Source organism: Schistocerca americana, chromosome X (genome assembly GCF_021461395.2).
Source record: "Schistocerca americana isolate TAMUIC-IGC-003095 chromosome X, iqSchAmer2.1, whole genome shotgun sequence".
NCBI lineage: Eukaryota > Metazoa > Arthropoda > Insecta > Orthoptera > Acrididae > Schistocerca > Schistocerca americana.
The window spans coordinates 582,504,395-582,532,106 of NC_060130.1; the positions used below are offsets into that span (position 1 = coordinate 582,504,395).

A 27,712-nucleotide genomic window follows, 5' to 3' on the forward strand; every position below is an offset into this window, starting at 1 on the left:
TCTATTACAGATTAATTGTAATGTAACCAAGTCAGTGTGTGAAAACAGTGTTCTGTAATCAAGTTCCTAAGTGCAAGAAATGTGCCTCCAATTAAAATCCATAGAAGAATGAAAGCTGTGTACAGCATTGACTGTATCGACCTCAGTAATGTGTGAAGTTAGGTTGTTCATGCTTTTAATGAATGAAACAGTGATGCTAACCATAACATATGTGACAGAGCTTGGAATGTTTCCAAAACTTAAACAACATCTTCAAGGACTTCACTTCAATGGTGATGAAGCAGTGCATGCATGGGTGAGGTTGTGGCTCTGTCAGGAAAGCCAAACATTCTGCAGTGGTGGTATCAATAAACTGGTCTCTTGTTGGGAGAAATGTGTTCACTGCCAGGGTGATTACGTCAAGAAATAAAATATTTATACGTGAAGAATAAAGATGTAGAAAGTTAATAAAGTTTGTTTTATTGAAAAAGTTTTAAGGTTTTCACATAAAAAATTACTTTTCAGCATGCACTCATAGATGTCATGTCAGTGAAATTCTGTTAGAGCATGTTGTCACCACAGATCCATTTTAAGCTTGACTGTTTGGTGTAGCAATTTGCAGCATTACATTTACAGGTAAGCCTCCTATTTGGTGCTCAGTGTTTATGGGTAACTTTACTGTTAAGTGCTCTTCTTCAACTTTACAATGACTACTTGTCACTCACAACTTTTGATAAGATGGTTGGAGGGATGGGAACATAGTACAGGATTTTACATTTTTGTCAGAAAGATGTGTGTATGTTAATTTTAATTATCCTTGTTGTCTTTTAAACCACACATACTAAAAATGAATGACATTGCTCTCAGTTTTTAAAGTTCAGTGGAGTTTCTGAGTCTCAGTTTTGATGAGAGGCTTACTTGATTACTGCTCCTGAAGTATTTAAATGCCCAACACCTAGAGCCATTGTTTAAACTACAGTGCCTCAGCCACAGGTTGTGGGGAGAGGACCAAAAATGGCCTCTCCAGTCCTACAAGGTTTTTGTGTGATCTTGCCTTGCCACTTTCATCTGGCCATCACATCTTAAAATGATTGATGTTGTTTACCATGAGGGGATTTGGCTGGCAACATCAGCATATAACACCAGTCATATTCCCAGCCTCTCTGTTAAGGCTGGTGAGCCACTACTTGTTGTGAGGCAGGAGATTCTCATGGTGTGTTGCATATAGAGTCAACTCTCAATGTACAGTCACCAGCATTCCATGCTGTTGTTCACCTGAAAATGAAGCAAATGTTCATAAAATTACTGTGAGCAACAAGGCCATTTCTGATTCTTACTGAGGAGGATCTATTGACACTTAATACAGTCCATATTGATGTGCTTCATCAAGAGTGGAGTTGTTCACCATCCTAGTTAATAAGGAGACCCATGATTTTTTTATGTTTAACCGGTTTCAGAAATAATTTCATCCCAAATTACATTTTAAAATCCATGTTTTACATATTTTGATGCTGTAATTTATAGTGATTGGTCTAAGGAGGAGGATTCCATCAGCTGTGGTGTGTTATTTCCTAAATATACCTGCAAAATTACTTACCTAATAGATTCATAGTGTTTGATGCTGAATTATATATGATCTTGAGGGCACTGTAGTGGTTAAGAAGTATTCATGCTACTGAATTCCTCATTAGGTCTGACTCTTTAAGTGCCCTTCAGGCTGTACATCATGTGTGTGCAGCAGACAAACAAGTCCAGATGATACATGATTCCCTTCTGCACCTGCATAGACAAGAGAAGCTGTTATCATTCTGCTGAGTACCAGGGCATGTGGGAATTAAGAGAAAGGAGACAAATGATGAAGCAGGTAAGGATGCTTGTGGGGCAAATACAATTACACAATGTGCTGTCTCCATACATGCAGTCATCTCATTGTTGATACACTGTGTTTAGAGTTGAGGAACAATAATATGTGGCAGTGAAACAAATGACATTGCCTCTTGCTGGGCTTTAAGGCCCAAGGAATTAATTTTGATGTGCCATCTGATAGTTTGCTGTCCAAAGATGGCACTTCCTTCTCTGGTGAGAAGACCTACTGATGTGCAGTGTTCAGTGTGTACAGTTATCTGTATATCACATGCACAAAGCATACTACTTCCACCATCCTACCATAGGGAAGGATCTTGACAAAAACCTGAAAAAATTCTGGTCCTGTGGAAGATCACTAAGTGGGTCACAGGCTTCTATCCAGTCAGTCATTGACCAGTCTTGTGTGGCAATAGAACACAGCAAAAGCAAAACTGAAGTTTTAAATTTTGAATGTGAAAGATCATTTATGCAGAAGTGTCATAAAGACATACCATCATTTGATGGTCACTTGGGCTCCCTTATGGAGGACATACAAATAGGCATCTGTGGCATTGAGAAGCAACTGAAACAGTTGAAAACAAGTAAACTGCCAGGTCCGGATGGGATTGCAATTTTGTTTTACAGCATTGGCTCCTTCCATAGCTTGCATTTATTGTGAATCTATTGCCCAATGCAAAGCCCCAAGCAACTGGGGAAAAGTGCATGAGACCACTGTACATGAGAATGGACCCAAAAATTATAGATCCATATCCTTAACATCGGTATGCTGCAGGAGTCTTGAATGTATTTTGCATTCAACTATAATAAATTCCTTGAGGTGGGAAAGATTCTATCCACAAATTAGCATGGATTTAGAAAGCATCACTTGTGTGAAACTCAGCTTGTGCTTTTCTCACAATCTGTAAACCATGGAAGAGGGGCAACAGGCAGATTCCATATTGAAACTTCCTGGCAGATTAAAACTGTGTATCAGACCTAGACTCAAACTCAGAACCTTTGCCTTTCACGGGCAAGTGCTCTACCACCTGAGCTATCCAAGCATGACTCACAACCTGTCCTCACAGCTTCAATTCTGCCAGTACCTTGTCTCCTACCTTCCAGACTTCACAGAAGCTCTTCTGTGAACCTTGCAGAACTATCACTCCTGGAAGAAAGGATATTGCAGAGACCTGGCTTGGTCACAGCCTGGGGGTTGTTTCCAGAATGAGATTTTCGCTCTGCAGCAGATTGTAAGCTGATATGAAACTTCCTGGCAGATTAAAACTGTGTGCCGGACCGAGACTCAAACTTGGGACTTTTGCCTGTCGTGGGCAAGTGCTCTACCATCTGAGCTATCCAAGCACGCCTCACAACCTGTCCTCACAGCTTTGCAGAAGAGCTTCTGTGAAGTTTGAAAGGTAGGAGACAAGGTACTGGCAGAATTGAAGCTGTGAGGATGGGTCGTGAGCTGTGCTTGGATAGCTCAGATGGTAAAGCACTTGCCCACGAAAGGCAAAGGTCCCGAGTTTGAATCTTGGTTCGGCACACAGTTTTAATCTGCCAGGAAGTTTCATATCAGTGCACACTCTGCTGCAGAGTGAAAATCTCATTCTAGATTTCATATTCCTAGATTTCAAGGAGGTGTTTGACAGTACTTAAATAATGTGGTGTATAGGGTGAGCAGCAGTCTGCAACTGTTTGCTGATGATATGTAGTATGTGTGAAGGTATCATCATTGAGTGACTGTAAAACGATATAGGATGACTTAGGCAGAATTTCTATTTGGTATGATGAATGGCAGCTTGCTCTAAATGAAGAAAAAAGTAATTTGAGAGAGGTGACCAGGAAAAACAAGCCTGTAGTGTTTGAATACAATATCAGTGGCACGCTGCTTGACACAGTCAGCTCGATGAAATTTGTAGGTTAATGTTGAAAAACAATATGAAATGGAACAATCACATAAGGATAGTAGTAGGGAAAACAAATGGTAAATTTCAGTATAATGAGAAAGTGTTAGGGAAGTGTAGCTCATCTACAAAGGAGATTGCATTTAAAACACTTGTGTGACCCATTCTTGAGCATTGTTCAAGTGTTTGGGATCCCCACCATGTCAAATTTAAGGAAGACATTGAAATACTTGAGAAATATTCTGCTAGATTTTTTGCCAGTAAGTTTGACCAACAAATGAGTGTTACGGAAGTGCTTCGTAAACTTAAATGGGAACCCTGAAAAGAAGAAGACTTTTCTTCGTGAAACACTGCTGAAAAAGTTTAGAGAACAGGCATGACCACAGAATAATTCTACTGCTGACAATATACATTTTGCTTAAGAATTGTGAAGGTAAGGTAAGAGAAATTAGGACTCATACAGAGGCATATAAACAGTTTGTTTTCCATCACTCCATTTGTGCATAATATAGGAAAGGAAATTATTAATAGTGATACATGACACCTGCCATACACCATACACCATATGATAGCTTGTGGAGTATCTGTGTGGATGTAGATGTATTCTAGTTTAACTACTATTTAATTTAACAGCAGCATTTACTAAATTACTGTTGACTTAGTCTTCAGCATTTTATGTTTCTCTGTGAGTGGAAGTGAGAACGAACTTCTGACCTACCCAACTGTCTGCACAGACGTCTGTAGTAGCTGGTGCCTCTGTCAAATGTCCGGCTGAAATTTTTTTGATGAAAGTAGGTTATTGTCAGTAATGTAGTCCACATCAAAACTTGATTCCAAACATATTAATGACACTTTGATGCTGCCTGAAATACTGCTTGTTGTCAGTTCAGGTTTCATAAACTTCAGTTTGGTTCAGGTGAACAAAAAGCTACATACTACACTTGATTTTATTCTACAATATAGTTTGAGTGCAGTACCCTAATATTGACATAATTAATCATAAATGTCTTCATGTGGAAAATTGGTAGTCAAAACTGTCAATTATTAGAGCACACAACACACTGTCCTTCTGAGATAATCAACATAGCACAGAGAACAAAATGTGCATAGTAAGTATCAGTTTTCATAAACCGTACTGTTCAGGGCATAACTCTGTTGTCATGGTTGATTATTGAAGCTTAACATAGTGAATAATTAAAAGTTCATATCCTAATTAATTACTGACTATTATTCACCAGGCTGTAGAGTAATAAGCAACAGGACACAAAACAAGTCACGAATATGGTACACTTTTTTTGGGTTAATGTATCCACTGGACCAACTGTGGTACATTTTCCATATAGGTGTTACTCAATTACAAACTTGCTGCAGACTGACTCTTTCATGGTAGGGGTGGATCTTATAAAGAGTTGCATAAGAATAAACTCTTATTTTTAAAGCTACATAATGCTTTAAAATTTGTCTAGGTTGGAATTTACTGTTTTCGGTAAACTACTTCAATAGAATTTTGGATTGGAGAAAAAAAATACTGCTTACAAATTTATAAAAATACTGGACACTATCTTTCTTCTACATTATGAATCCCATCATTTACATGAATGAGTGCCATATTCCAAACTAGAGTGAATTTCATGAAATCATTCATCAGCCCTTCAATTAAATAATAATTGATGCAGAAAAATTCAGTCAATGAAAGTATGTGATGAAAGTCCAGAATCCTACAGTAGTTATGACAGAATTTACAATGAAAAGTGACAGCCTCTCTGAACTTAAAATTCAGCTGACTCAGGGGATTATTAATTTCAGGAAAAATAATACCTTAATTTAATGATGGAATTTTGTATTATAGAGTATTATAGGTCCTAATACCTAAACATGTCTCCTAGCTCATCCCAAAGTTGCAGACTTGTACTGTATGAATAGTTTCAGTTAATCGTATTTTCTAACTAGCATGCTCTGTAGCCAAACTAATAATGCCAATGGATTCAGAATAATCAGATGAATGATTTGAGTAATGAAGTTGCATTGAGCTAAGTCTAGCTATGAATTTGTAGTTTTCATGTACCTGTATACATTACAAAAAGGACTATTTCAGAAATCTAATGAATCTGGGAAAAAAATATACTAATTATTGGGGGATGGAAACACAATTGATGGAAGGTACCCAACTTGCTATGCATCATACTGAGCAAAATGGATCAGAATTCCATTTGATATCTTACTTTTTAAAATGCATTTTATCCACATTCATCTTATCTCAGATTATTTTAGTACTTTAGTGTTAATGGCCACAAAGTTTAAAACAGAGTGAGTGACCGAAACGTGGGGAATGAAAGCGGATATTCCACTAATGAATGGTGCTTGTGAAGGATAGTTCTACCATTCCTAATATGCTATAATTTCTAAAGATTTACCAGTGTGTATCCAGGTAAAAAAAAAGTTTCTTTGCTTCTTGGTAAAAGAAACCAAGAGAAGTGACACTCCATGGCATGAGACTTGTATTTCAAAGGAGTAGGACCAAAGTCACCACTCATCATAAAATTTAAGTTTTCTGTGACTTCCTTAAATATCTTGAAGCAAATTGTTTCCTTAAAAACATCCACATGGGATTTCCTTCCTCTTTCCTTGTTGAGATGAGTGAATGGAATGTGTGTCTAATGGCTTACCACAAATGAAATGTTGACACCAACTTTTCCTTCCTCCCTAGCAGAAAAAAGATTATAGCATTTTAGAGTAATTATCTTCAGAATATTAAATGTCATCCTCATTGTGTCAACTACTGAGCTACTCAAAGTGCTATTGTGTCAAGTAAACAAAGTAGTAATGAATTTTGCACCTCTTTTCGGAATCTTTCTATCTCTTCTCTTAATCCTATTTGGCAAAGACTCTAGAAAGTTTAATGGTAGTTAAAATGAATCAGATGAGAGGTTTTTTTTTTGTATACAACCTCTTTTGTAGATAATCTAGGCTTCAGTAGCTAATGAATACATTTGACATTTGTTTTCCCTTTACCAGGTCCATGTTTTTTGGTGTTTTTTGTGTTATATCACTTAGCATGCCCAAGAGTAACTGTTTTGACCGCCCCAGTGAGATGATATTGATACTGTGACCAAGCATCATCATTTTGGGTGCTTTTGCTTCCCTTGCAGATGCGTTCTGTAATAATACCACTCCTGCTCTATAACACATTAACTGACTTATTTATTCTAAAGAAGTGTGCAGTAAAAATGCTGTGTAAAGTTCATAAATACATATCTAGCTGAAGCCTCGTCAAAGGCCTAGAGATTCTCACACTTGCATGGCAATACATATACTGCCCAATGGGATTTGTGATTAATAATAAGAGTGAACTTAGGATCAGTTGTGCAGTTCTCAGCCTCACCAAAATCAGGTTGCCAGTAGACATCAGGCAAGAAACTGAAAATTCCAAGATATTTACAATCAAAATAAAAGAACCTACGAACAAATCATCGGGACTACTATGAGAGCCCAGATGGTCCTATACTGTGGTAACCTTTTCTTGTTCCACATAGTTGTATGTCTTTGTTTTTTGAATTTTCATTTTCTATGGACTTTTGTGATAGTAAATTCATAATTGGCTTTCCTTCCAGGTTACTGAGCTGAGACCAGTGCCCAAAACAGTAGAAGAAGGTTTCCAAATACTCCCTGGTGGTAGGATTAGCTAGTTTTGTTTCTGGAAGCTGAGCACTGGTAAGAGCACGGAATAAATTTTTCACTGCTTGTTAACATCATTTTTTTCAGATTTTAAACAAATAGCCTAAAATCATGATTTCCATATTTATAAGTTCATTTATATGATAAGAGCACATATTCATTTAAGTGCTGCACAGAGTTTACAAAGATGGTGTAACATTTAAATGTGATATGACTCCAAAGAGATGCCAGTGTTCGAGTGATAGATCTTAACTCTGAAGATGATATTCTGATGGAAATAATATACCAAAGCAAAACTCCCACTATAAGGGTATACATTAGTTGATTCTGCCCTGACGTATTCCTTGCAGATTGGTGGAGTTGTCATTTATGCCATAGAGAACATTTTGAGATATACTAATGGTTCAGAATTGCATAATGAACAGTTGTGTTGTTCAGAAATGTTTGAATTTACTTGTATAAATTTTTTAGTGATGGTTTTTTTAGATTCATTAGTTATCAGTTCAGGGTCTTTTCCAGCAAACTTGAAATTATGTAACTTCTCTTTACAAGAAAAATATTATTATAATTCTGTATAGGGATTCAGTACTGGCTTTATGGGGGACTCATACAGCAGAAAGAAGTAAAACATATCCTTCACTCATTTCATTTACCTTCAAATATGAATTTTCATTCAGGTTCAGTGTGAAATCCCTTACTAATATAGGATCAAATAGCAAGATACCAATCTGAAAGAAGCTGATATAGCAGTCAAATTTGTAATAATTTCCTATAAATTTGTCTTGATCACAATATAAAGATGGAGCTAGATAACCGATTTCAGGTGCTGAACAACCACCTTTGCATCTATAAAAACCAAAGGAAATGGCGATCAGTTCTTCATCTACATCTATGCTTCAAAAGCCACATTAAGTTGATGGTATGTGGGAAGAACAGCAGTTGGTAAGCCTCCGTGCGAGTTCAGTTCTCTCAGATTTTACCTTCTTGACTTTGCATGAGATATGCATAGCAGGAAGAGATATATTGGTTGACTCTTCTGAAAATGTAGACACTTGTAATTTTAACAGAAAACCGCACTGTGATTCAGAACATCTCTCCTGCACCATCTGACACTTGAATTGGTAGCACATCTCTGCGATGCTTTCACATTTACTAAATCACCCTGTCATGAAATGTGCTGCTCGTCTTTGAATCTTCTCTATTTCCTCTATCTGGTACATATCCAATACTGATGAGTAATTTCAAGTATTGGTTGAACAAGGGTTTTATGTGCTACATCCTTCATGGATGAATTACACTTCCTGAATATCTAGATCTACATACATATGTACATACTTGACAAGCCACCATCCATTGCATGGAAAAGGGTATCTTGTACCACTGCTCATCATTCTATTTCCTGTTCCACTCAAAAAGGGAGCAAAGGAAAAGAGACTGCCTTTATGCAGTCTTGATTTCTCTTATCTTGTGTTCTTCGTCCTTACATGAGATATATGTTGACGGCAGTAAGATCATTCTACAGTCTGTAGCAAATGCAGCAGGTTCTCTAAACTTCTCAATAGTGTTTTTGCAAAAAGAACATCTTCTCTCCAGGAATTCCTATTGGAGTTTACGGCACACTTCTGTAGTACTTGTGTATTGATTGTAAATACTAGTAACAAATCTAACAGCATGCCTATAGACTGCATTGATGACTTCCTTGAATCTAACCGTGTAGGGATCCCTACAAGCAGTACTCAAGAATGGGTCACATAAACACATTCTTTATGTTGTCTCCTTTACAGACGAGGTACACATTCCCATAATTCTCCCAATAAACTGTCTCCTTCCATGCAATTGATCTTACACAATCATTCAATTTCACATCACTTTGCAACATTATGCCTAGGTACATAATTGACATGACTGTGTCAAGCAGTATGCCACTAATACTGTATTTGAACATCAGAGGACAGTTTCTGCTACTCATCTGCATTAACTTACATTTTTTTCACATTTAGAGCAAGCTACAATTTATCACACCAAATCAAAATTCTATCCAAGTCATGTACCTTTCTACAGTCATGCCACCATTTGCTTCTACTTCTTGTAAATCTGAAAATGATAGTGCAATAGTAAGAAAGGTTATCTGATGGCTTCTTTATATTGTGACCAAGCAAAATAAATTTATAGTTAGTAATCTTAATATCAGGAGGTATCAGAGAAAACATGAGAAATGCATAGTTATGTAAGACTGCAAGGGGCTTGGAGAATCAGTTGTCAATTTATTTACTTTTCATTTTGTAATTTTGCATGCATGGGAATTATCAAAAAAGTATAAATTTCCAGTATTTTTTCAGTATGCTACAATTAAATAATTCAAATAGTAGGACAATAATTCATTCCATAGTGAAAAGTTGGTTTTATGTGAAATTTCCTACTATAATTATTTATATGACAATATTATTGCTTACTTTATTATTCATGTCAAATCAAGTTATATGTGTGTTTATGGATAATCCTTTGCTTGAGCTGCTTTTTAAAAGTGCCACCTGTCAACATACTAAGATCGTTTGGTAACAGACTATGAAAAACAGCTCCTTTGACATAAGGGCTTTAGGCTGGTAATTTTCTCTTAACCATGTGAAAGTCTGTTTTATGTCTTGTATTGTGGTTGTGAATTCCCATGTTCCTGTTTCTGACCTTAGTTTCCTCTTTTTCACTAGCACAATGGTTTCTAGCATTTACAAGACATAAATTGTGAGAATATTGAATCTAGTCAGTAGGCTTTTACAAGACATCACTTGTTTCCCTTTCCCTGTGATCCTCAAGGATCTCTTCTGCAATATAGAAACCCTTGTCATATTAGTGTGGCAGATCCCACCCCCCAGTGCTATGCTGTAAGAGAGGAAAGTGTAAAATAAACCAAAAAATGCAGTCCTTAGGGTTTCAGAATTAATTAATAGTGATAATCTCCTTGATACATATAGACTGGATGTTATTTTGTTTGCAGACATGTTCAACTTGCTGCTTCTGTTAAAGTTGGTCATCTACATGTAAACCCAAAAATTTACATCCAAAGAGGTTTCTTGGCAGAATCTCATCAATCACAATATTTGTCTATTTGTACCACTCAGCTTAAAGTGAATAATAAAGTTTTGAATCTCTTCGATAAGGCTGATCTTACATTCTGTGCAACAGATTCCATACATGTCATCAGATTCCAGGCATGTCATCAGCATACATAGTGATCAAATGCTTATTATCTAGAGAACTTGAGAAAGCATTTACATAACATATGAATAAAAATGGAGCCCTGAGGAACACCAAAATTTTTATTTCTTATTCTTCACTGGCTCTTCTCCAGTATTGCCCAATTATCAAAAATAATTTCTGTACAGTGTTGTCTACATTTTAAAAACATTTCTAGCAATTGCATGATCTTTCCTGTGGCACAACTCATCACAATTTTTGCCAAGAACACATAATGATGTGCTACATCAGAAGCACTGTAGGGTCCAAGAATACCCTTGCTGCTTGGGACCTTTCAGTTCAAGTTTGTAATGTTCGGATTGTACTGTTGACATAGTACTTGGGTCATTTCTGAAACCACGCTGGAAATTACCTAATATGTTGTATGCATAACTTATTTAATAGAAATTGAGCATTTCTGGTTTACAGTTCTGCCAAAGAATACATCACCCCTGAGTTTCATTGTATATCAATGCAAATAAATGTGTATTTTTGAGAATTTTTGGAAGCTACCATTGTCCTTTACATAATGTATGAGCTCAAGCACATAATCTACGAGCAATCTGTAGTCAATCAGCGTTGTGGTATAGTTACTGTAGCAGATATTCTAACTAACATGTTGTGTTACAGTTAGTTTTCCCTTAAATAGGAGTAGCCCTATATATTATCTGCATTCATAGTAAATTAACTCTGTTTCTGAGTCTGCAAATAATTAACATCAAAACATTTTAGGAAACTAGTAATTTTTACCATAGGTTTTTGTGTTGCCTTGTATTGTATTGTATTGTATGTTAACCGGGGACTTAGAAACGACAGAGAGGCTCCGTCCCCACGATGACTACTGCAGTCCACTTCACCCCTCCGCCGCCCCACACCAAACCCAGGGTTATTGTGGGGTTTGGCCCCCAGTGGACCCCCCCCCCCCCCCCCCCCCCCCAGGGAACGTCTCTCACCATCACCATACCAGTGTAACCCCTATGTTTGCGTGGTATAGTAATGGTGGTGAATGCATATGTGGAGAACTTGTTTGCGCAGCAATTGCCGACGTAGTGTAACTGAGGCAGAATAAGGGGAACCAGCCCGCATTTGCCAAGGCAGATGGAAAACCGCCTAAAAACCATCCACAGACTGGCTGGTTCATGGGACGTCGACACAAATCCACCGGGTGGATTCGTGCCGCGAACCAGGTGCTCCTTCCGGCCCGGAAAGCCATGTGTTAGACCGCACAGCCAACTGGCCGGGCTTGTGTTGCCTTAATGGAAATCTCATTTTGTGTATTTGCTTCAATTCCTATAGGGAGTTAGCAACTTTGTAGCTCATCAGATTAAAACATAATCAGCAGGCTTGAATTAAAGTTATTTGTTCATGGCCTTGTAATACATTGCACCAACCAAAATGCAGTCCCACTGTTAATGCCATTCTCAAACATGGGATGAGTTGGTTGACATTCAGGAGCAACTGGAAATTTCCCTGACTACTATCAAATGATGGACAGCTGTTGTGAATCGGTGTGTTGGAAGAGCTTCCAAGAGCTGTATACCTGTAATATTGGTACCAGAGGATCCTGTTCCTCTGCAGAATGTACAGGATTTGTCACTACTCATTCACTTGACTGCAAGTAAGGTGTCAGTGGTAGATCTAGGCATCCTGTACAGAGTGGATGGGAATCAGGAAGGACTTGGAGTGTTGTACGGATCCTCCTAACCACCAAGTTTGAGGTGCTGTCTTTCACTGTAACTGAAACTGAGTTAGTGGGACTCACTTAACCTGTTTTGTGTGGTGTCAAGAGGAAGCAAATGCAAAGGGCAGGTGTCTATTAATTGTCAGCAGTTCAAACATATGGTGAATGACGGTACCCCTTATGGGAATAGCAACAATGGACAGGGAAGGACACCAGGTGCACTCAGTGTGTATGCCTGGGGGGCCTCATGCAATGTGTTGGAGAAGCTATTCCAGCAGCCATTTAAGGAACAGGATGCAGATTATGGCACACATTGGAACAAATGATGCATGTCATCTGGGCTCCACAGTCATACTTGTGCCAGCAACTTGCAGAGAAGATTTAGAAAGCCAGCCTTGCACATGGAGTTCCAACAAAGCTCACAATTTACAGAATTGTCCCCACAACTGATCATGGCCATTTGGTTCTGAGTCAAGTGGGAGGACTGAACCAGAGACTTCAAAAGTTCTGTGACTTCCTGGATTACCACCATAGGCTTGATAACTGTTCGATCTCTGTAAATGGGTAAGGTGTGCCCTACACATCAGAGGATGCTTCTCAGGTAGCTGACTCTGTGTTGGGTGCTCACAAAGGTTTTTAGATTAGGTGACTCTCCATCCAATCCAGATAATGATAGCATAGAAAAACTGGAAGGACCAGTGTAAGACTGAAAGAAATGCCTCCCAAAGGTGAAAGCATTAAAATCCTAATGGTAAACTGCTAAAGCATTCACAACAAAAGTGCCAGAGTTTGAAGTGCTCATGAAAAGCAGTGAAGCTCAATGATACTACATGCAGAAAGCTGGTTGAAACCTGAAATTGATAGCAGTGAGATTTTGAGGGAAAATTTAAGCACATATTAGAAATTGAAGTTGCATGTGAGATTGTTCAGACAAGACTCAGTATCAAGAATGGGCATAAAATGATAGTTGAATCCTCCTGTAAACCACCAGACACATCTCCAGATGTATCCCAAAACTTTAGAGGAAACCTCACTTCACTTGGATATAAGTTCCCCAGTCATACTGTAATCATTGTTGGAGACTTTCATAGTGCGAAGGAACCTCCATGGTATACAGTCACTGTAAAGAAACTTCTAAAGAAACAGAGATTACTGGATAATAGGTTTAAAACAAAGTGTAGGGCTATTGATAGAGAGATGCTGAATGAAAAGCATTTGGCTGTCAAGAGAGCAATGTGTGATGGCTTCAGTGAGTACCACAGCAAAATATTGCCATATGATATTTCACAAAACGCAAAGAAATTCTGGTTATATGTAAAGGTGGTTAGTGCCACCAAAGGTAGTGTCCAGTCACTAACAAATAAGACAGGAGCTCAAATTGAGGATAGCAAAGCAAAAGCTGAAAGTCTTAACTAAAATTTTCAAATGTTCCTTTAAAAAGGAAAATCCAGGAGAATAGCCCCAATTTACACCTTGTACAACTGAAATAGATAATAATATAAGTATTGGTCTCAGTGATATTGAGAAACAGCTGAAATCATTAAAATTGGGCAAAGCTCCAGGATATGATGGAATCCCTGTTAGATTCTATACTGAATTTGTGGCTGCATTAGCCTGTTTTTGAACTATAATCAATCATAGATCCCTCGAACAAAAAAGCGTATCCAGTTCTTGGAAAAAGCACAGGTCACACCCATCTATAAGGAGGGTAGTAGAAGTGATCCAGAAAACTACCATTCTATATCCTTGATGTCAATTTCTCGTAGAGTCTCAGAACACATTCTGAGCTCAAACATAGTGAGGTATCTTGAAGAGAATGACCTCCTCAATGCTAACCAGCATGGATTCCAAAAACATTGATCATGTGAAACCAGTCTTGCACTCATCTCACATGAAAGATTGAATGCTTTGGATCAAGGCAGCCACATAGTTGCAGTATATCTTGCTTTACAAAAAGCATTTGACTCAGTAGCACAGCTGTGCTTATTGTCAAAAGTTTTAGCATATGAGGTATCAAGCGAAATTTGTGACTGGATTGAAGACGTTTTGGTATGAAGGATGCAGCATGTTATCTTGGATGGAGAGTCACTGTCAGATGTAGAAGTAACTTCAGGCATGCCCCAGGGAAGTGTGTTGCAACCCTTGTTGTTCATGCTCTATATTAATGACCTTGCAGACAAGAGTAATAGTAACTTCAGACTTTTTGCAGGGGATGCCGTTAGCTATAATGAAGTACTACATGAAGGAAGGTGCATAAATAGTCAGTCAGATCTTGGTAAGGTTTGAAAGTGGTGCAGAGATTGGTAACTTGCCAGTGTTCAAAAATATAAAATTGTGAACTTCACAAAACAAAAACATCCTATCTTTTGACTATAATATCAGTGAGTCACAGTTGGAATCGGCAAACTCATACAAATATCTGGGTGTCTCACTATGAAGAGATATAAAGTGGAATGATTACATAGGCTCAGTTGTGAGTAAAACAGGAGGTAGACTTCAACTTACTGGTAGAATACTGGGGAAGTGCAGCCAGTCTACAAAGGAGACTGCTTACAAGCCACTCATGTGACTGGTTCTAGAAAATTGCTCAAGTGTATGGGACCCTTACAAAATAGGACTGACAGGGGGTATTGAAAGGAGAGTGTCACAGAGGTAGTGAAGGAACTGAACTGGAAGACTCTTGAAGATAGATGTAAACTATCCCAAGAAGTTTCAAGAACTGGCTTTAAATAATGACTCTGGGGATATACTACAATCCCCAACCTATCATTCACATATAGATTGTGCGGATAAGATTAGAATAATTACTGCACACACAGAGGCATTCAAACAGTCAGTCTTCCTGCACTCTATACGTGTCTGGAACAGGAAGAAACCCTAATAACTCAGACAGTGGGACATACCCTCTGTCATGCACCTCATGGTAGTTTGAAGGGTATTGACATAGATGTAGATATGTCAGCATTATTTTAATGTTATAAGATACCTCTTTGCATGACTTTCTTGTATGTGTTGTTGCACGCATGGATTTAGTTCAGGAAGAACTTGAGCAGTTACTGCAGCACACATAAAATATTAGTTAATTTTACTATAAGTATTTAATGTAGAATACTTAAATTAGTTGCAGTCCATGTCCACTTGAATGACAATGTATATTTATTGCTGTCCCAGAGCACAAGAATACTGTTTACACTTGAAAAGTATTGAAGGGCAGTCACATAGCAATGTAAATTTAACTTTAAAATTTGGTATACATTTCTGACAGATAATACTAACTCTGCCAGAACTGAACTATGTTGATGCTGATGTCTTGATTGGCAATCAGAATGGAGTGAGTAGTGCTGAACTCTGATGTAAGTAGACATCCAGCAGCGGTGGCATATGGAATCTTTTGATGGAGAGTCTTTGCCGATGCCTCTCATTTGTGGCTGCATCTGACAGTGATTGTCTTTAACTTTAATGTGGACATAGATGAGGAGACAGAGACTGTAATGATGGAAGATGGCAGCTCCCTGTCCACATCCTGGTATCTACCTTGCAAATGACTGAGAACATTGGCCACACGGTGCATGCCTGCATTCAGGAATGCAGACACTTTGGTCAGGAGGACAGCAGATGAAAATCCAGGGGCATCGTGATTACCGTCTGAGGATTGTGCCTTCGCCAACTTTGGCTCTGAATAAAGGACCATTGGTGGTGGCGGCAGCAGCATGATGTTGATCTCCACTGTCACTGTTCTGGATGGTGCTGAGCTGTTGCGGACCACAACGGCATGCTGGGCAGATGGGCAAAAAGTCTGTGACAGAACCACTGACATAAGAACAGCATAGCTGATAGTGTTGATGCTGGTGCAGACCAGAGGAACCATGTACAATGTGAGATGAATGACGCAATAAGTGTGAGATGACACCATGCTGCCATTGATTTTTCTTGCCAAAAACTATGAAGAAATGTTGATCCTATGGATGAAAAGATGCAACAGGGTACAGTAATGATGACTATATAACAATTCTGCTAGCAACTTCGTATCACATGGCAAGGAGTGGTAGGAGGAAATAAAAATCTTTAAGGCTTCCTCCCATGTGTGGAAGAAACAGAGCTTCTCCATGTGACTTTTTGAATGTAATTTTTGAATGTTTAAATGAACTGTTCAGCGTTACCATTAGACTGAGGGCAAAAAGGAGCAGTAGTTACATGATGTATGCAGTTGTCATAAAAAACTATTGAAAATCAGCTGACATGAACTGTGGTCTGCAATTCAAGATCTCCAGACAACCTTCGAGACAAAAAATAGAAGAGAAAGCTGTTACAGTACTAGTGGTTGTAGTGCATGTCATGGGAACTACAAAAGGAAATTTGCTATATGCATCAACCACCAACAATCATCGCATGTTCCAGAATGGAGCCACAAAATCAATATGTATACATTGGCACAGTTTGGTTGGATATGACCACTGGAAGAAGCATTGTGGCAGAGTGGACTTATCCTCTGCACAAGCATTACAATGAGAGATCATTTGCTGAATCTGGGCGTTGGTACTATGCCAAGTACAATGATGTTGGGCCAGTTGCTTTGTGTGAAATACACCCCAATGACTTTGATGCAACAAAAGCAAAACTTCCTGCTGGAGGAAATGAGGAATCATAAGCTGTGCATCATCATTCTCCATACGCAACATCAGAACACCCAACTGTGCAGATAGCATGGGATGATGAATAAAGCAGCAATGCGCAACTGGATGGGGAATTTCTTTCAGCCTACATTGTCTCCCATGGCACACATATTGAAAACTGCTTGAAGAGCTGGATTGGAAGCAGTGGCTCCAACAAAACACTGAATACTGAGAAAAAATCTTGAAGAATCTCAAAGTCTTGAGTATCAGTTTGATAAGATGATTCCTCAGATGAATCAAATGCTGTGTCGCTCTAACCAGTAAATGAAACAACAAATCAGCATTCAAATGTTGTGCAGTGGGACTGTACAACAACTCGTATCAATAATTAGACAATACCTGAGCCCACTGTTGCAATTTTTGTGCTGCCCATAATAGGACAGGCTTGGATGGATTGAACAAACCTGTTAAAGGCTGATGATCTGTAAACAAATAGAACTTTTGACTGTACACATACAGGTGGAACTTGGTAACACCATAGATAATGGTGAGCACCTCTTTTTGAAGTTGACTATAACTGTCCTGAACTTTGTGGAGAGGCAAAAGCAATGGTCCTATCATATGAGCAAATTCAATGGGAGAATACAGCCCCAATCCCATAAGAACATGCTTCCACAGCTAAGATAGCAGGCTTACCTGGATCAAAATGAACAAGATGACAGTGACATAACACTGTGTCCTTTAATCACTCAAATGCACCCTGGCATTCTTGTGACCACACAAAAGGAACACAGTTCACCAGAGCATCAATTTGCACAACATTTGCAATAAACTCAATGAAATATGTTAATTTTCCCATGACAACTTGTAATCCCTTGGTATTATGGGGTGCTGGTAGATCTTAATTGCAGACAAGTTGAATGAGCAGAAAGAATACCCTGAGCATTTACGACATGTTCTAAGTAGTCAAGTTCTTTGTGGAAGAAGGAGCACTTTTCCTTCTTATCCTTTAAACAAGCTGCAGTAAACACATTAAACAATATCACTTTTACAATTGAGCAAGAATCCAATACTAGGTCCTTTAAATTTTTTGGACCTCACTTTAACTGTGGTTGACAACTGCATTGAATTTAATATTTTTCAAAAAAACATGTTTTCCGACAATATTATACCTGCAGACTCGGCCCATCTGTATGCCCATAAGATGGCCTTTTTTCATTCTAATATTCATTGAGTTACAGGCATCCCTCTTGCACTAGATGTGGTAGAAACTGAACTGGTCACACTTGAGAATATTGCTATAAATAATGGCTATAGGCCTCAGTTGGTAAGACAGATGTATAACAAGAAAATAAATAAAAATAATATTACATCTTCCACCCTAGGGGATGTGTTAGATGACAAACGGGTAGCAACAATATCTACCCCTTACATGGGCAATATAAGTTACAAATTGGGGCGTTTACTCAGAGCCCATAATTTCAGAGTCGCATATTCTACTAATAATAGTTTACATAGGAATTTAATTCACTCCTTGCAGAGTAAGAGTGATGAACTTTCCCAATCAGGAATGTATAAAATTCCATGTGGGTATTGTCCAAAATTTAATATCGGGCAAATGAGGCGAGCTTTGGGTCTCAGGTATAAAGAGTATATTCCTACTAGAAGTGGTGACAGTAGTAAGGGCTCTACTTATGCAGAACACCTTGTGCAAATGGCTCATGTGCCGAGCCCTCCAGTTAATATCAAGTTACTTCATGCCAAGGTTAAGGGCTTAAAACTGGATGTTTTGGGAAGAAATGCAGATCTTTAAGCATCTGCAACATTTTAAAGACAATATCCTCAATGACCAACTCCTACTAAGAAATAGAAAATTTTTTGAAGGTTTTGCGCCTTTACTTTGTTCTTCATACTTGTAAATCTGATGATCTGGCAATTATCACATGCGCGCGCTGATTTGTGAGCGCGGTTGGTCCAGCTGTTCATCTTCTTTCTTTTTATCCTCATTTTCCTTTTACGATGCAGGTGATTTTAGCCCATTGAACACCTCACGTTTTATCCCTATAACTTTATTACTACGACGTCTTTAGATTACATCCCCCCAGGCTAACTACTGGCTTTAGGTATAGTTTTTAAGAGTTCCTCCTGTTGTCATAGGTAGCTTCATATGTAAGTTTCTTTACTAGCATAAGCAACTATGTGCGGTTATTTTTAGGTTTTGTCTTCTATTTAGCTCGTTTCTTGTCCTATCCATTTCATTTTCCGTCGATCCACGGTTGGGAATATATGGGCTATTTAGCCCCGACCCATGTATAAACTTTCTCGTATTCGTATGCGCATGCACATTCAAGTAACTTCCCTTGTCTTGCGCATGTGCATAGATAGCGGGTCAGGCTTGTAAGTGAGTCACCGTTTGTAGCTGTAGTTTATGGTGTGTCATGGCCCATCGAACATAGACCGGTGTGAGGTGGAGCGTACACCATTAAGTTAGGTAGTGGTTTTGACTTTGTACATATGTGCTGTTTGTATTTTCCTTTTCTTTTTCGTTTATAAATGTATAGCTATGGTGTTCTTTTAATCATTGACAAAGGTCTTCTTAGGCACTTGTGGGTTTTATTGTTGTTCTGAAGAAGGTGTAATTATCTACGCCGAAACCTGGGTTAACACTTAACACTAGGTGCTTCTTTCGCAATCGAGGCGGGTTTTTAGTTTTTTAATACATTAAACAAACATTGTACATTTGGCAAATGTTCAGCAGGCATACAACCCTCAACAACAGTATCATCCAAACAGTTTGTACATGAAAGTATTTTGGGTGTTAATTGTTCCATGAAATATTGAAAAATAATAGGAGCTGACGCACTTCTGAGTGGTTGTCTTCGAAACTGGAACAATTCCAGGTGAATACTGGTTACAAATATTGCTTGGACCGCTTGTTCAGTGGTAACTGCAAGTATGCATTATGTAAATCAATTTTGGAAAAGACTCTAACCTGTCACAATCTGTACATCTATTCCTCCAGTCATGGGAGAGGAAATGAATTCATGACTTTTTGTGGGTTTACTATGGCTTTGAAATCAGCTCACGGATGTAAATGTCCTCATGACTTTTTAAGTATGACCAAGGGGGTTGCCCACTGGCTTGCAGAAAAGGGTTGCATTACCCCATTGGCACAGTTCCTGAGCATTGTACTCATGTATAGCATTGGGGAAAGGCCTAGCTCAATAAAATTGTGGTTGTGCATTACCTTTAACAGTAATGTGTGCATCAAAATCTTTAACCTTTCATAAACTTGGTTCAAAAAGTTCACTGTACTTATTACACAAGTCAGAAACATTAGTATGAGCACAGAAACAATTTCTAACACACAGTCTTGTATGCACAAGTTGAAGGAATCAAACAAGTCTAAAGTAAAAATGTTTGCACTGTTTCTAGAACACAGAACATGAAATGTCACACACTTTGCAACATCATGTTTGCTGGCAAACTACACATGCCGAGTTCTGGTATTTCATGTCTGTTATAAGCAGACAAAACAGAAGTAGACTTCTGTAGCCCTGGGCTACCGATTATTTTGTAGGAGTATTTGTTGATTAAGAAAACAGATGCACCTGTGTCTGACTGATATTTAATTGTCTTTTAAGCCACTCTTAATTGGACAAAATGTCTGTTCTTCTTTCTGTGTACTTCAGTAGAAGGTTTCTGTGCAGTGAACCTCTTTTGGTGTTGGCTGCAATGGTTGTGCCCTCACAACATTACCTTGCTTAGAGTTGCCCTGTATCTACCTCTACATCTACATACATACTCCGCAATCCACCATACGGTGCGTAGCAGAGGGTACCTCGTACCACAACTAGCATCTTCTCTCCCTGTTCCACTCCCAAACAGAACGAGGGAAAAATGACTGCTTATATGCCCTGTACGAGCCCTAATCTCTCTTATCTTATCTTATCTTTGTGGTCTTTCCACGAAATATAAGTTGGTGGCAGTAAAATTGTACTGCAGTCAGCCTCAAATGCTGGTTCTCTAAATTTCCTCAGTAGCAATTCATGAAAAGAACGCCTCCTTTCCTCCAGAGACTTCCACCCAAGTTCCTGAAGCATTTCCGTAACACTCGTGATGATCAAACCTACCAGTAACAAATCTAGCAGCCCACCTCTGAATTGCTTCTATGTCCTCCCTCAATCTGACCTGATAGGGATCTCAAACGCTCGAGCAGTACTCAAGGATAGGTCGTATTAGTGTTTTATAAGCGGTCTCCTTTACAGATGAACCACATCTTCCCAAAATTCTACCAATGAACCAGAGGCGACTGTCTGCCTTCTCCACAACTGCCATTACATGCTTGTCCCACTCCATATCGCTCTGCAATGTTACACTCAAATATTTAATCAACGTGACTGTGTCAAGCACTACACTACTAATGGAGTATTCAACATTACAGGATTCTTTTTCCTATTCATCTGCATTAATTTACATTTATCTATATTTAGAGTTAGCTACCATTCTTTGCACCAATCACAAATCCTGCCCAAGTTATCTTGTATCCTCTTACAGTCACTCAACAACGACACCTTCCAGTACACCACAGCATCATCAGCAAACAGCCGCACAATGCTATCCACCCTATCCGAAAGATCATTTATGTAGATAGAAAACAACAGTGGACCTACCACGCTTCCCTGGAGCACTCCAGATGATACCCTCACCTCCGATGAACACTCACCATCGAGGACAACGTACTGGGTTCTATTACTTAAGAAGTCTTCGAATACAGTAGAGTACACTCTGTAAAACAGAATTGGAATCCCATCAGGACCTGGCAATTTATTTATTTTCAACTCATTCAGCTGCTTCACAACCCCAGGGATGTCTATCACTATGTCCTCCATACGGGAATCTGTATGAGACTCAAACGGCAATATGTTTGTACGATCCTCCTGCGTGAAAGATTTCTCAAATGCTAAATTTAAAATTTCAGCTTTCATTTTGCTGTCCTCCGTTGCCAGGTCAGACTGATCAGTGAGTGACTGGATGGAAGCCTTCAAACCGCTTACCGATTTTACATAAGACCATAATTTCCCTGGGTTTTCAGCAAGATCTTTTGCTAAGGTATGACAGTGGTAGTGGTTGTATGCTTCGCGCATCGCTCTTTTTACAGCAGCACGAATCTCTGCTAACTTTTGCCTGTCCTCATTCTCCCGATCATTCTTGTACCACGAGTGCAACTGTCTTTGCTTCCTGAGCATTCTCCGAATTGTGCTGTTAAACCACGGTGGGTCTTTTCCATCCGTAACCCACTTTTTCAGTACATACTTCTCCAATGCGTGATTTACAACGTGTTTAAAATTTGCCCATAATTCTTCCATATCCATCACACCAGAAGTAGCCAAGCGGTAGACCAGTGACTGTCCTCGCTGCATTGTAAATAAACTGTCTGGATATGACCTTGTTTATCACACTCAAAACATTGTGCTTTATGACAAGGACAAGCTTTTCTATCATTATTTGAAAAACAGACTTCATCACTTTAGTCTAAAATACAGTAAAGTATCCACCACAGGCAGTTAAAAGAGAAGGTCCATGCATTCAAGGACATCAAGTTTATTTGAATTAAGAGAATACAATCTTCAATCTCAGAAACTAGTCTTAAAACAGTCATGAACACGATAAACTCTTCTGGTGTGAACACAAAACAGTACTTCAGGCTGAAGGCCTGGTAATTGGGAAAACAAAGGGTTATGAATTAAAGTTTTTGGCACACTTTGTGCAGGAAACAAATTACTGAAGGAACTAGTTAGAATCAAAGTTCACAATGAGAAATTTCTGAAGTCTGCTAAAGCTGAGTTAAAGATTAACACTGAAATATTACAAGTCTGGTGGTTGGTCACCACGTTGGGTCCATGTCTTCTTCGGAAATGCCATGTTTCAAGTTGTGGGATGTGAAGGCTGGCTTGGATGGCAGTGACAGCATAGTGATGACTCCTGAGTGAGTTCCTGATTGAAAAAACACATAAGCATAGGCACCTGTTCCAGGAAGCCCACTTGGAGTGAAATCCCTTCTCAGGGCTCGTGTGGCAGCTTAAGTACTGCCATAGGTGCCAGGATACAGTTGGTCTTGCTTCCTGTTATGTAGCTGCATAGGGAAGAGGGCCATGGGTTGAGCAATCTCTGCTGGCACTTCATTCACCATCTACTACATCTACATCTACATCTATACTCCGCGAGCCACCTTACGGTGTGTGGCGGAGGGTACTTATTGTACCACTATCTGATCCCCCCTTCCCTGTTCCATTCACGAATTGTGCGTGGAAAGAACGACTGCTTGTAAGTCTCCGTATTTGCTCTAATTTCTCGGATCTTTTCGTTGTGATCATTACGCGAGATATATGTGGGCGGTAGTAATATGTTGCCCATCTCTTCCCGGAATGTGCTCTCTCGTAATTTCGATAATAAACCTCTCCGTATTGCGTAACGCCTTTCTTGAAGTGTCCGCCACTGGAGCTTGTTCAGCATCTCCGTAACGCTCTCGCGCTGACTAAATGTCCCTATGACGAATCGCGCTGCTTTTCGCTGGATCATGTCTATCTCTTCTATTAATCCAACCTGGTAAGGGTCCCATACTGATGAGCAATACTCAAGCGTTTTGTAAGCTACTTCTTTCGTCGATGAGTCACATTTTCTTAGAATTCTTCCTATGAATCTCAACCTGGCGCCTGCTTTTCCCACTATTTGTTTTATGTGATCATTCCACTTCAGATCGCTCCGGATAGTAACTCCTAAGTATTTTACGGTCGTTACCGCTTCCAATGATTCACCACCTATGGCATAATCGTACTGGAATGGATTTCTGCCCCTATGTATGCGCATTATATTACATTTATCTACGTTTAGGGACAGCTGCCAGCTGTCGCACCATGCATTAATCCTCTGCAGGTCCTCCTGGAGTACGTACGAGTCTTCTGATGTTGCTACTTTCTTGTAGACAACCGTGTCATCTGCAAATAGCCTCACGGAGCTACCGATGTTGTCAACTAAGTCATTTATGTATATTGTAAACAATAAAGGTCCTATCACGCTTCCCTGCGGTACTCCCGAAATTACCTCTACATCTGCAGATTTTGAACCGTTAAGAATGACATGTTGTGTTCTTTCTTCTAGGAAATCCTGAATCCAGTCACAAACCTGGTCCGATATTCCGTTAGGCTCATCGAGCTCGAGGCGCAGGCGTCGGCTCGTAGTGGCATTGGGGCAACTGTGGTGAGACCTATGCCTACTTCGGTGGCCTTGGAATCACATGGAACCCCTGATGTCGCTGCGTCTTCCGGCAGTGAGCATCTTACCGGTCAGCCATCACTCCAGGGTGAATGGCGGACAGTGGTGGGCTCGCGCGTGCCTGGCCGAAAGGCGAAGGTGGGATCTGGCCGCGTGGCAGCTGCCTTACCCCTTTCCAACAGGTACGGGGTGCTTCCTAGTGGTGATGACATCGTTTCCGAGCCACCACAGGGTGCCTCGCCTGTTGGGCCAGTGGCCGATTCTCCGGCAAGGTCCCGACAGTCACAGAGGGCGGGCCTATTAGTTATAGGGAGCTCCAACGTTAGGCGGGTTATGGAGCCCCTCAGGAAAATAGCGGGTAGGTCGGGGAAGAATGCCAGTGTGCACTCGGTGTGCTTGCCGGGGGGTCTCGTCCGTAATGTGGAGGAGGCCCTTCCGGCAGCTATTGAACGCACTGGGTGTGACCGGCTGCAGATAGTAGCACATGTCGGAACGAATGACGCCTGCCGCTTGGGTTCTGAGGCCATCCTTGGTTCCTTCCGGCGGCTGGCTGATTTGGTGAAGACAACCAGCATCGCACGCGGAGTGCAAGCTGAGCTTAATATCTGCAGCATAGTGCCCAGAGTCGATCGCGGTCCTCTGGTTTGGAGCCGTGTGGAGGGTCTAAACCAGAGGCTCAGACGACTCTGCGACTATAATGGTTGCAAATTCATCGACCTCCGTTATTGGGTGGAGAACTGTAGGGCCCCCCTAGACAGGTCAGGCGTGCACTACACACCGGAAGCAGCTACTAGGGTAGCAGAGTACGTGTGGCGTGCACACGGGGGTTTTTTAGGTTAGAGGGACCCCCCCTTGGGCGAAACGATAAAATACCTGACGGCTTACCAGAGAGGACATTATCATCGTTTATAAAGAATGTCCGTCCTCGGAGACCAAAAACAGGAAAAGTTAACGTAATATTGGTAAACTGCAGGAGTATCCAGGGCAAGGTTCCTGAATTAGTATCTCTTATTGAAGGAAATAGTGCGCATATAGTATTAGGAACGGAAAGTTGGTTAAAACCGGAAGTGAACAGTAACGAAATCCTAGACACAGAATGGAATATATACCGCAAGGATAGGATAAACGCCAATGGTGGAGGAGTATTTATAGCGGTAAAGAATTCAATAATATCCAGTGAAGTTATTAGCGAATGCGAATGTGAAATAATCTGGGTTAAGTTAAGTATCAAAGGTGGGTCAGATATGATAGTCGGATGCTTCTATAGACCACCTGCATCAGCAACCGTAGTAGTTGAGCGCCTCAGAGAGAACCTGCAGAACGTCGTGAAGAAGTTTCGTGATCATACTATTGTAATAGGGGGAGACTTCAATCTACCAGGTATAGAATGGGATAGTCACACAATCAGAACTGGAGCCAGGGACAGAGACTCTTGTGACATTATCCTGACTGCCTTGTCCGAGAATTACTTCGAGCAGATAGTTAGAGAACCAACTCGTGAAGCTAACGTTTTAGACCTCATAGCAACAAATAGACCGGAACTTTTCGACTCCGTGAATGTAGAAGAGGGTATCAGTGATCATAAGTCAGTGGTTGCATCAATGACTACAAGTGTAATAAGAAATGCCAAGAAAGGAAGGAAAATATATTTGCTTAACAAGAGTGATAGGGCACAAATCGCAGAATATCTGAGTGACCACCATCAAACGTTCATTTCTGAGGAAGAGGATGTGGAACATAAATGGAAAAAATTCAGAAACATCGTCCAGTACGCCTTAGATAAGTTCGTACCGACTAAGGTCCAAAGCGAGGGGAAAGATCCACCGTGGTATAACAATCATGTACGAAAGGTACTACGGAAACAAAGAAAGCTTCATCATAGGTTTAAGAGTAGTCGAATCATAGCTGATAAGGAAAAGCTGAACGAAGCGAAAAAGAGCGTAAAGAGAGCAATGAGAGAAGCATTCAACGAATTCGAACATAAAACATTGGCAAACAATCTAAACAAGAACCCTAAAAAGTTTTGGTCATATGTAAAATCGGTAAGCGGATCTAAATCCCCTATTCAGTCACTCGTTGACCACGATGGCACCGAAACAGAGGACGACCGAAGAAAGGCAGAAATACTGAATTCAGTGTTCCGAAACTGCTTCTCTGCGGAAAATCGTAACACGGTCCCTGACTTCAGCCGTCGCACGGACGCCAAAATGGAAAATATTGAAATAAACGATATCGGAATTGAAAAACAACTGCTATCACCATATAGTGGCCATATGTAGCATGGCAGTCCTAAAGTGTTGTCTGCCATGTACGTTGGATGTATTGTGTGTTGCTGGCAGAGCAAGCGTAAGCCCACAATACAGCATCCACCTCTTGTACAATGAGACTGAAAAGTGTTTCCTTTATTTTTTCAATGAATCTGAGTGCCACTTTCATTCACTGTAACTTAAACTTTAGATTGAGTGCCTTGTTCACTTTCAACAAGAGCAATAGATGTTGCCTCAAAATCAACTTCAGTTGTGTCCACAATACTTTGAGATTCTACAATTGACAAACCAATGATAGTGAGCTTAAGTTTCCTATCTACAGTGTCAAATGAATTTATAATTTACTTGTTTAATAGAGGTTGTTTAAAAAATCATATCCTACATTTTCCTTTATAAAAAAAAAACATTTGAAAAATGTTACAGCCTTCCTACTTTTGTTTTGTTACCATTAGTTTCAGATGCTGTGCCATCCAACTGACTCACTCCACAGTATATTGATAAAAGAATCATTCAAGTGATCTATGGAACATGCAACTAACTGACCATGAGTATCTGAACACTAACTGTAGTACCACTGACTGTCCTCTTTGATGATAATTATTTGGATTTTGTAGAGATCTTTCAGTGAGATTTTGCTACAGTAGTCATGAATTGCCTTTTCTCTTTCTATTGGCGTTTATCTACCTGTCGACTATAGGGGTGGGGGTAGGGTTGTTAACTGTAGAACAAACTGAATGTAAGTATGTGGAGTCAATATGATTTATTAAACTAGATGACACCGTAGTTTATAGTTTGAAATCAAAATCTTTATTTAAAAAAAAAGCTTTTTTGATAGCAATGTAAGCTGACAGACGTGTACACAGGGGTTCATTTGTATCCCACTGAATAAAAAAAAGTTTGTTTCCTACCCTTATTACTTCTTTTGTCTTGATACGTCATGAGAACTTTAAGAGTTCCCACATAAAGTGCTTCATGAAAACATCTAAGTTCGACATTGGCTTCTCTCCCAGAATATATAACTTTCAAATATGCTGCTGTATACTGCCCAGAAGCTAAGAAGACTTATCTTGTCTGCAGTAACCCATCACACAGTCTTTCCTCAATCTCCTCCCTACACAAAATGTTCACTCCCCTATCTCCCAGGGCAAGAGTAATTTTTTCCCCCAAACAACAAATCTTGTCCATCCCTTCCATCCAGTGTGTTCCTCTGCATCCACAGCTATCTAGCCTGTTGTTGGC

The 27,712-nt window shown here is 39.7% G+C and overlaps 1 protein-coding gene across 4 annotated transcripts in view; it reads left to right on the forward strand.

The window, feature by feature from the left end:
* LOC124556704 (solute carrier family 35 member E3-like) overlaps nt 1-27,712 on the forward strand; it is a 174,954-nt gene that overhangs the window by 116,658 nt on the left and 30,584 nt on the right. For 3 of the 4 annotated variants that reach the window (XM_047130687.1, XM_047130686.1, XM_047130688.1), the window contains exon 6: nt 7,343-7,442. In XM_047130687.1, coding sequence (XP_046986643.1) covers nt 7,343-7,417 — 75 coding nt within the window. In that variant the 3' untranslated portion in view covers nt 7,418-7,442. Of the gene's footprint in view, nt 1-10; nt 286-7,342; nt 7,443-27,712 lie in introns of those variants that run through there. The other variant, XR_006968666.1, reaches the window with a different exon arrangement.